Source organism: Otolemur garnettii, unplaced genomic scaffold, assembly GCF_000181295.1.
Source record: "Otolemur garnettii isolate 467f Iridium unplaced genomic scaffold, OtoGar3 scaffold00037, whole genome shotgun sequence".
Taxonomy (NCBI): domain Eukaryota; kingdom Metazoa; phylum Chordata; class Mammalia; order Primates; family Galagidae; genus Otolemur; species Otolemur garnettii.
In genome coordinates this window covers 653,196-663,604 of record NW_003852432.1, presented here as the reverse complement: position 1 = coordinate 663,604, position 10,409 = coordinate 653,196, and the positions used below count along the sequence as shown (strand labels likewise).

The 10,409-nt window shown below is 55.6% G+C and overlaps 1 protein-coding gene across 1 annotated transcript in view; it reads right to left on the bottom strand.

The window, feature by feature from the left end:
- The window catches only part of KCP (kielin/chordin-like protein), a 25,714-nt gene that overhangs the window by 12,315 nt on the left and 2,990 nt on the right, over positions 1 to 10,409 (bottom strand). The window contains exons 3-18 of the mRNA XM_003789810.2: positions 9,843 to 10,032; positions 9,677 to 9,753; positions 7,110 to 7,197; positions 5,654 to 5,736; positions 3,857 to 3,950; positions 3,645 to 3,724; positions 3,456 to 3,549; positions 3,120 to 3,205; positions 2,965 to 3,046; positions 2,565 to 2,717; positions 2,385 to 2,491; positions 2,215 to 2,308; positions 996 to 1,169; positions 821 to 903; positions 573 to 666; positions 292 to 486 (exon numbers count right to left, since the gene is read on the bottom strand). Of these exons, the coding sequence (XP_003789858.1) occupies positions 292 to 486; positions 573 to 666; positions 821 to 903; positions 996 to 1,169; positions 2,215 to 2,308; positions 2,385 to 2,491; positions 2,565 to 2,717; positions 2,965 to 3,046; positions 3,120 to 3,205; positions 3,456 to 3,549; positions 3,645 to 3,724; positions 3,857 to 3,950; positions 5,654 to 5,736; positions 7,110 to 7,197; positions 9,677 to 9,753; positions 9,843 to 10,032 (1,774 nt within the window). The remainder of the gene's footprint in view (positions 1 to 291; positions 487 to 572; positions 667 to 820; positions 904 to 995; positions 1,170 to 2,214; positions 2,309 to 2,384; positions 2,492 to 2,564; positions 2,718 to 2,964; positions 3,047 to 3,119; positions 3,206 to 3,455; positions 3,550 to 3,644; positions 3,725 to 3,856; positions 3,951 to 5,653; positions 5,737 to 7,109; positions 7,198 to 9,676; positions 9,754 to 9,842; positions 10,033 to 10,409) is intronic.

Below are 10,409 nucleotides of genomic sequence, written 5' to 3'. Positions count from 1 at the left end.
ACTCTTAGGTTTAAGCGATTCTCTTGCCTCAGCCTCCCAAATAGCTGGGACTACAGGCGCCCGCCACACCTGGCTATTTTTTGGTTGTAGTTGTCATTGCTGTTTGGCGGACCCAGACTGGATTCCCAACCTGCTAGCCTCAGTGTATGTGGCTGGCACCTTAGCCGCTTGGGCTAGGCACCGAGCCTGTCCCCAATATTCTTAATGAGAACCCGTGGTGAGGGGCAGGCCTGGGAGGAGAATCCGTGCAAGGTGAGGGTGGACCGGGCAGGGGGCGCCACCGGGCGATACCGTCGCAGGAGGGGCAGCAGGGCCCCTGGCGAGGGTGAGCGCAGCGAGTGGGCGGGCAGGGCAGCCGCTGGCAGGACACAGCACCGTCAAGGCAGAAGCAGCGGCGGCAGGGTTCGCCGGGCGGGGAAATGTGCTCCTGGTGGTGGGCAGGAACCGCGCCACCTGGCAGCAGGCAACTGGCAGCAGGAGAGGCGGCTGTGGCAAGAACTGGCGTCAAGAAGGAACAGGAAGAGGCCGCTAAGGGAGCTCCGGCTGCCCGGCCCGAGGGGTGATGCTCTTACCTGGGCACTGCGGGCAGCACTCTCCTGGCAGCAGGAGTGGCTCCAGACAGGGCAGCGGCCGGCAGCGGCGGGCCAGGCACTGCACATTGCCGCTCTGAGGAAGGACAGATGTGCCAAGCCAGGCCAGGGTGGCAGTGGGAGGCCAAGGAGACCATCCCTCCCACTCACATCTCTGTAGCCCTCTCCTGGCCTCCCCAGATCCCAACCTTAACTTCTCTGGGCTTCTCCCAACCAGGTGGCAGACTCACCAGACAGCGACACAAACGGCATGGGTCAGTGGGGTGAGGGAAGTCTGCTCCGTTGGGGTACTCTTTCCCTCCGAAGGCACAGCCTGGGCGAGGGGCATCTGTAAGCCTACCACGAAGGCCATGCTGCCCTCGGGGGCCAAGCCGCCCCAGGAAATTCCCATCCGGTCCACCTCACCACTACAGTCGTTCTTGCAGCAGGTTCCAGGCAGCGGGTGGGCACATAGGGGCCTGGGGCAGGCACGAGGCCGGCAGTGGGCATGGCCTTCTTGGCATTGGCATTCTTTGCAGGGGTCTCCAGGGTGGGAGAAGTTCTCACCATCCACAAACACCTGTTTCTCCAGGATGCAGTCTGGGTGGGGAAAGAGGGGGGCAAGAATGAATGCAAAGTTTGACAGACCGTCCACCCCTGGAGCCCACAGCCACTGTGCAGGTGCCCATTTGGAAGCTGTCCCTGCAGAGAGAGAGGAGGCAGGGGCTGCGCACATGCGGGCAGGTGTGCACATGGTTCTGAGCTCATGCCTCCATGTGTGCATTTGAGGCCGTGTGTGTCTCTGAGGGAAAGACTAGAGTTTAGACAAGTGGGTGCATGTGTGTGTAACACACATCCTGCACAAACTCCATGCAGGCAGGGACATGTCCCATGCATCCCAGCACCCAGTCTCCTACATGGCAGGCTCTATATTTGCTGCATGAACCTGTGTTATACAGGTAGATATGTTGCATGGGGGCTACTGGAGGAGGAAATGGAGATAGGAGAGGAGGCTGGTGTAGGAACAATCCTACCCACAACCTCTGAGTTCTGCAGAGTTCTAAGCTGTGTTAGACAGGAAACAATTCAGAAGGCCATTGCCTGCCTGCCTTCCTGCCTTCATTTTTTGAGACAGTCTCACTCTTGCCCAGGCTAGAGTGCCATGGAGTCAGCCTAGCTCACAGCAAACTCCTACGTTCAAGTGATCTTCCTGCCTCAGCCTCCTGAGTAGCTGGGACTATAAGCACCTGCCACAGTGCCCAACTAATTTTTTCCTTTTGGGGGGGTTTGGGGGGACAGTCTCACTTGGTCACCCTTGGTAGAGTGCTGTGGTGTCTTAGCTCAACAGCAACCTCAAACTCTTGGGTTCAAGTGATCCTCTTGCCTTAGCCTCCCAAGTAGCTGGGACTACAGGTGCCTGCCACAACACTCGGCTATTTTTTAGGGACGGGGTCTTGCTCTTTCTCAGGCTGGCCTTGAACTCCTGAGCTCAAATAATTCTACCGCTTGGGCCTCCCAGAGTACTGGGATTACAGGCATGAGCTACCATGCCTGGCCCAAGGCTATTGCTTTCTAAGGTACCTGTTGTGCCCATAGGGCCATGGGACAGCAGGATCCCAAGCCACTCAGACATAAGAAACCATACCTGGGCACCTGGGGCAGCACTGGCTGGGTCCACTCTGGGGCCTAGCACAGGTCGTGGGAGGGCAGTTGATCAAGGAGCACTTCACAGTCCCATCCTGGCAGCAGGGGAGACAGCAATGGGGGTGGGTCCAGAAGGGGCTCAGTAGCGTGGCAGCTGGCATCAGGAAGTACCTTGCAGTGGCAGGTGTGGCAGGCACTATCTATGTCTGTGAAGTTCTGCCCGTTGGCATATACTTGGCCGTGGTAGGTGCAGCTCTCACAGCTAGGGCAGCAGGCACCTGTGTGGGGCAGGCTGGTCAAGGTGGGCCCAGGAAAGCAGGAAAGAAAGCCAAGATAAGCCGGGGCACTCACCAGGGGGCTGGGTGGAGTGCTGGCAGGGGGCTGGGGGGCAAAGTACAGCCCTGCACACAGGCTCCCCATCTTGACAAGAGCAGGAAGTACAGGGCTGACCATCAGGCTCCCACTGGACCCCCTCAGCAAACTCCTCTCCATCCAGTACACAGGCTATAATAAGAGGGATGTCACAGGGCAACCTAAACAATGCCTGCCCGTTCCTGTCCTTTCCAGACCACAGGGACCCTGGCTTCACCATCTCCACCATAGCCTCTGAACACAATACAAGATGGCTAGTGACCTTACCAGCCCCACCCCCTTACCGAGAAGGAACACCCCTTGCCCCCGTCCTGTGGAGGCAGTACCCTTCCTTTCCCAGCTGCTCCTCCCACCAACACACACACTCACACACACACACCTCGGCAGAGCTGGGGGCCGGAGGTAGGTGGGAGACAGGGGGCGACCGGGCACTCCTGCTCCTCACAGGAGACCTCGCCAGCCTAGGAGGGAGGCCAGGTGAGAGACCCTCAAAGAGTGAGCCAGATCCGGGCATGGGGAGGCAGGACAACCTACCTGGCAGGAGCAGCGCAGGCAGCGGCCACTCTCTTGGAGTCTGAAAGCCTCCTGGCTCTGATACTGGTGTCCCCGGTACTGACAGCCTGGATAGGAACACAGGACAATGGGGGTACAGGACTGGAGGCTGAAGGAGAGCCTCATGCCACCTCAAGACCTCCCCAAAACCCTGACAAGACCCACCCAAGTCTTCCAGGTGCCATGGTGCTGTTTGCCATGAGGTGAGGTGAGGACTCACCTGTGAGACAGGAGCTAAGGTCCAAGGGAAGCAGCTCCACACCTGGAGTCTACCAGGCCAGTGCCTCCCCTCCAGCGGAAACCCCAGCCCCTACTCACCATCACAGACAGGGCAGCACTGCCCAGGGATCCTGCCTGGGTGTCTGCAGGGCACGGGTGGGCAGGGCAGAGGCTCACACTGTACGCTCCCATTCTGCCAGCAGGAACTGGTCAGCATGCAAGAGGCAGGCAGGGAAGCTAAGCACTCCCCCACCCTACCCCACCCCGCCAGGCAACCACCACACTCACAGCACAGCGGCAGTGCAAGCAGGGGTCCTTGGAGCCCACAGGCTCCCCACTGCGATGCTCCCGCCCATTTAGGAAACAGCCTGTTAGGAAGAGGTGCCTCAGGTCGGGGTCTCCTGAGGTTCTGTGGAAGACCTGAGCTGGGCCATCACTCAGCTCTCTGAGTCCTCCAGGTTGCCTTCTGTTTTCAGAACACTGCTCTGCCCACAACTCACCATCGCACACAGGGCAGCAGGTGCCCGGAAGGGGTCGGGCAGGGTATGGACACAGGCTAGTGCAATCCCGCTGGCGGCACTGGATGCGGCCCACCTGGTGGGGGATGTTAAGCGGATGAAGGGGCCATCAGGGATCAGGCACTGGGCAGCAACAGAGTTCGAATCCAACTATTCACATATTAGATGTTGCTATAGGTTGAATTGCACCCTGCCGTTCCTACTCTGAAGTCCTAGTAACCAGTGTGACCTTAATTGGAAATAAGGTTGTTGCAGATGTAATTACTTAAGATGAGTAGGGTGGGCTCCTCATCAATATGACTGGTGTCCTTCTAAAAAGGGGAAATTTGGACACAGACACAAGCTAGAAGGCAAAGATTTGGGTGCTGGAGAAGCCAAAAACACCAACCATCACCAGCAAACCGCCAGAAGTGAGGGGAGAGGCCTGCAACAGTTCTCCCTTCTGTCCCTCCGAAGGAGCCAACTCTGCCCACACTTTGATCTCAGACTTCTGGCCTCCAGAACTGAGAGTGAACAAATTTCTGTTGTTTAAGCCACTGTGTGGTACTCTGCAGCCCTCAGAAACTAATACAAATCTATAATCTAGCATGTCACTTCAGCTCTCTGTGGCTCACCTTACTCATCTGAAAAAAAAAATGAAATGAAATAAGGTGTCTGGAAGCTGGCACTTGCCATGGTGACAGCTGCTACTTCCCCATGGCCTGTCCCAAACAGATCTACGCTCAAATTCACACTCACATCCTTGCTCATCAGGGTCTGGGCAGCCAGCGACTTCTCAGGAGAGAGGTGTCAGTGTGGACAGAGAGGGGGAGGACATGGTTGCAAAGCAGTTGGGTGCCCCATGCCCCTCACAATAGAGTCCCTAGTCCTTAGCAGGCTGTCAGAAAACTACAGGGCACTGGCTTAAGCCCCAAGGAACACAGCCTCCCTCACAACATTGCCTGGACATCAGGGCCCACATGGCCCTGCCTGCCTCGCCAAGGTGTTGCCCTTCCTAGTCCCTACACCTGGGGCATCTTCCCCAGGCCTCCCTACCCAAATCCTCTTGCCTTTAAGGACTAGATGAGCACAGTTCCTCCCATGAGGATGTTGTAGATCTGTGCTACCCAATAGAAATATAATGCAGCCAACTTACACCAATTGCTCTAGAAAAATTTTAAAAGTAAAAAGAAATGGATGAAATTAAATTTTAACAATATGATCCAACATGTACCATATATCGAAATGTTATTTCAACATATAATTTACATAGTGGACAAATGAGCTATTTTACATTTCTTTTTTTTTTTTTTTTTCTTTTTTTGGTATAGGTTCATTCCCCAGTAGCTGGGACTATGGATGCCTGCCACAATACTCAGTTAATTTTTTTTGGTAAAGTTGGTGTCTGGCTCTTGCTCAGGCTGGTCTCAAACTCCTAAGCTCAAAGAGAGAGATCCTCCCACCTCAGCTTCCCAGAGTGCTAGGATTACAGGCATGAGCCACCAAGCCTGGCCTTGGAACAGCCACATTTTGAGAGCGCAGCCACATGCAGAAATGCAACTTTTACAGCAACACATCCTGCCCCACCTCTCCCCTCCTTCAGCTTGTGAGTTCCTTGAGTTCAGTTCACAAACCCAGGCTGAACAACCACTGTGCCCAGAGCTGGGCATACAGTGCCTGCCCTCACAACCCCCAGTATTCAGTCTTCTCCCCCAGGTCCCTCCTCAGTGTCTATGAAAAAATAGAATATGACAGGCCTGAGGGGACAGAGGGCCGCCCAGGAGCAGCCTCCGTACTCACCAAGCACTGGCAGATCTGGCAGGGGTCCCCAGGTGAGGTCCACTCTTGGCCATGCTCCCGGCGTGAGACACCCTCTGTACAACCTGGGGTGGGGGGTACAGAGAGGAGGCCTGGTGGGAACACCCTGGATCCCAGCCTTAGCCTGCTCCCACCCACTCCTTGGCTCTCTCCTGAGCTGAGCTGAGACCAGATGGGGTCAAGCCCTGTCTAGACTCCTCTGTGGCTTCCACTGCCCCCAGGAAGAGTGAGGCCCAAGCTCCTTGGCCCAACCTTCTGCAGTACATAGCATAGCCCAGCTTGCCCACCTACCGCTGGCCTCTCTTACCTCTCACTTTAAGCTCTGGCCATTCTGTCCATGCTTCCTCAGACCTTCCCACCTAACATGAACCCCCACACCTCAGGGTGTCCCCTTTTCCTTGAATACCCTCTGCTTTTCCAAGCCATCATTTAGCTCACTGCTGTTGATCCTCAAGACCACCTCAGGAGAGGCTGCCACAGGATGCATTCCCTCCTGTCCCCTTGCTGGTCCAGGTCTCCTTCCTCTGAGTCTCCTCCAGCACCTCATGCCTGCTTCTATTCTGGTCTTTGCATTCATGTGTGACTTAGTGTCACTCTAGTGGTCATCTTTGAGGCCTGACTTTGGTCTTATGTGTTTGGGAAGCACAAAGCAGGTAATGAGCATTTACTAAGGAGCACTATGTGGTATAGAATGCCATCACCTGCAAATGGGGAAACTGAGGCACTTAGTTACACAGAAAGGGGCAGAGGCTGAATGTGAGCTCAGGTGTTTCAGCTCCAGCATAGGCTTAGATGGGCATCGCTCCCCCAGTGACCAAAGCCCATCAGAGGCCAGCAGGTGACTCTGAAGTTTGAGAAATAGTGTGGCTACCTGTGGCTCCACGAGGGAAAGGCAGGGCTTCTCTCACCTTGGCAGGTTGGGCAGCAGTGCCCAGGCCTCAGGACTGGCTTGGGGCAGGGGCTGGGCGGGCACTTGATGGGCACACAGTGAACCAGGCTCCTCTGTAATGCACCGGTAGTTGTGATGCCTCCAGGCCTGGTGTCAGGTATCCTCAGTGGCGTGGGGCACAGGGCAGGGATGGAGGGAGAGCCTCACTGGCACCAGCTCTCAGGAGGCATGTGAGGAGGCTGGAAGAGTGGCAGGCATGGCCCAGGGCAGGGCAGGGGTGTCCAAGGAAGAGCAGGGCCTGGCAGAGGGTTAGGACTCACCAGGCAGGAGCACTGGAGACAGGGGTTGGAGCTGGACAGGAAGATGGCCCCCTCCTCGTAAAGCTTCCCCTCATACTCACAGCCTGGGGAGGGTTGCCAGGATGATAGGTGGGTCACCAGAGAGCAGTGTGGGTGGACATCACCCAAGGGAAAGTATGACCCCAAGTAGGAATTGGACCTTTTGAGGCAGAGGGGCTAGAGGGGAGGAGCAGAAGGTCACCTGGCCGGCAGACCGGGCAGCACTCCCCAGGTGGTGTGTAGCTGTCCAGGCAGTTGAGCTCAGAGCATGAGGGCTGCTGGCACTGCACAGTCCCTGCCTGTAGGGCAGACACTGAGCCCTCCTGCCCTTTTTCCCTCCCTCCCTTTCCATCATCCTAGCCTGTTACTCTGCCAGCCTAGCAGGCTCCAGGCCCTGTTGTCTGCCCCTGCCTCATTCCCAGATTGTGCTTGGCACAGCCAGACCTGAGCTCTGCCAAGCAGCAGGGACATGGGTGGTAGCCGGGGCCAGGCCCTGATTCCCTTTCCTGGCAGGTGCAGATGACATGGGGCTCTGGATGACATGTTTGCCCAGCCCTGTGGCCCCCAGGGAAGCCTGCAAAGCCAGGCCCAGGCTCCCAAGTGAAAGACCCAGAAGAGTGGGTGCCACATCAAGGGAGATAATATTTTAATATTTACCACAACACTCCAGCAGATGGCGGTAAACCATCTGATGGGAACATAACATACTTCCTTTAAGCAGATGGAAGTAAAATGTTGATAAAGGGGGTGCCTTTTTTATCTCAGCAAAGGCATGATATAAGCTAGTAGTGGCCCTGAGGTACCATGTGCCCAGAAAACTGTGTGTCCCTTTTCTTTAAGCTCCATCAACTCCCAAGACTTCAGTCTTCCTCTCTGGCGAATATTCCCCAGGCTACCTTTCCAGACCTCATGGGTCGGTCTGAGTCCTTGTCTCACCTTTCTTGATACCAGCTGAGACTCCTTTCTGGATGGGGTTGCCAGATAACATTTAAGGCACCCAGTCAAATTTGAATTTCAGATGAATAACGGTAATAATGTCCAAATATTGGAGGAGCTGAAATATACTAAAACCCTAGGCATTGTTTATTTGAAATTTAAATTTAACAGGACATCCTGCATTTTTATTTGACAAATCTGACATCCTTGCCTCCCTATAAGCCATTTATACCATCAGCTCAGCCACGGCCTCCTCTTCCTCCCAGCTCTCTCCATATCTGGCTCCTCTGTCCTGGTTTCCCAACTCCACCTCCACTATTCCATGGGATTCACCAGTCACCACCTCCTGCCCATTATTTAGAAACCCCCCCCTTTCTTTAGCCCTCTGCCATCCCTGGCTCCATGCCTAGACAACACCATGGCAGCCCCCTAACTGGTCTCTCTGCATCTAGCCTATACCAGATGAATATCCTGAAACACCTTTTCCACCATGCCACACTCTGGCTCTTCAGCCTTTAACAGCTCCCCGGTGCCCACAGAACAAAGTCTACACAGCAAAGCTTGTAGCAGCCTGTTCCTACAGCCTTCCCAGACTGATTTCCTTAAGTACACCTCTGCCCACCCTGTCCTTGTGCCCAGAGGGCCTTCCAGTACTCCCTCTCCTTCAGGTGCTGCAATCCTAGTTTCCTTGAAGATCAGCTCAAATGACCTGCTGTCTGTGGAGCCCACCCTGACTGCCTAGCCTGGATGGGCATCCCCTGCCCTCCTGTCCTCTCCTCTGGCAAAGCACATAGTATACTGCCTTCTATGCTTCCTCTTAATATGGCCATTGGATCTGAAACCTTGGATTAGATTAGCTATAAATTTATCTTCTCCACTAGATTAGAAGCTCCCTAAGGGCAGGGAACAGATCAAGTGTCTGTTTCCCTTGTGGTCTCTGGCTCAGCCCCAGCCCTAAAGCCCAGTATTTGCTGACTTGGGCTCTGCACCTCCCCCACCCCCTGGCCATTGTCAGAAGAAGTTGGCAGACACTCTCTGGACCTCCCCCACCCTCATTCACTCTCAAGTGGGAGACCATGACTGTGGCCTCCTCAGAGTGTGTGCAGGAGGTGGGGCCAGTGCTAGCAGGAAGTGGACCTGGCTCACAGTATGGGCAGCACACTCCTGGCTCAGGGCAGGCCTCTCTTGGGCATGGCTCTGGGTACCGGTTATGCCTCCCTGCTGTGGGACGCAGACCAGGTGGCTGTACAGGCCTCAGAACCCTAGAGGGCAGGGCCTCCAGCACCAAACCTCACCCCAGGCTGGGACATGTCAGAGGAGCAAGAGGATGATTTAGCTGTGGGTAAGTGGGCTACCCTTGGTCCCAGGGCAGAAAAGAGATGTCCCCTTCACCCCACCATTCATCTCCTAATGCTCTTGACACCTGGAAGAGGTGCCATTTCTTCCAGGTGCCAACAAATTCCCCACAGGGGAGAGATCCTAGGAAGAGAAGCAAGGGCTTTCTCAGTGGAGAAGCAAGGAAGGAAAGATGGAAAGAAGGTAGACATGGAGCCAGGTGAGAGAGAACAGGCAGGTGAGGGTGCTAAGACAGTAGAGGTGGAAGAGTGGGGACACTGAGGTCACACAAGTAAGGGAGTGATGTTGGATGCCACTGCTTCCTAGATCCAAACCGAAGGGCTCAGGGGGCCCCCATAGGGTGTACGGGGGTGTCAGCCAAGGGCCATTCTGGCAAGGTCTGGGGGAGGGGCAGGCAGACCCATTCTGTGACATCTAGTACAACAGGCTATATCAACAGGTGAGGGAGACAGGTTTGGGACATCCAGGTGGGTCACAGCAGCTCACCAGGCAGTGGCAGGTGGTACAGGGGTCTGGAGAGAAGGTCTCCCCATTGCCATAGGTCTGACCATTGTGGCTGCAGCCTGAGGAGACAGTGCCATCATGTCACTCAGGCACCCAGAGCCACCTGTGGGCCAAGGCAGCCCCAGCTGGTGGATAGGCTGGCACTCACCACAGCAATGGGGCAGGTGGGTCTGGGGAACACAGTGTGCAGTCCCATTGCGGCAGGTACAGGCTGTGCAGGCATCAGGCTCCCAGTGGGCACCCTCAGGCCAGGCGCGCCCCAGCCCCCAACACTGGGGAGAGGCAGGGTGGCACTTGCAGCCCTCCAGCCGCCGCACCCTCACTTGTAGGTCTTGGTTCTGGGGGAAGGAGGTAGGAGATGGCTGGCACTGGTTCAGCCTCCCCCACCATCTCCCAAGATCTGTGGGTCCAAAACTAAGGCAGGATGAGGCGGACATCTGACAACTCCTGAGCAGAGGTGGGTCCCTTTCCATCAGAATCCAGCTTACACAGAGTACTATGGGAGCCTAGGCATCTCCTCTGGACAGAACAGGAACTCAACTCCCTGTCCCATACTTTCCCGAGGATGCCTTATATATAACTGCTCAATAATATTTCCCAAACACAGGAAACAATCTGAAATTACCCCAGAGGTTCTTCATTTGTATAAGAGTTGGTGTTAAGAACTGTACAGTTGGCTCGGCGCCTATAGCTCAACCGGCTAAGGCGCCAGCCA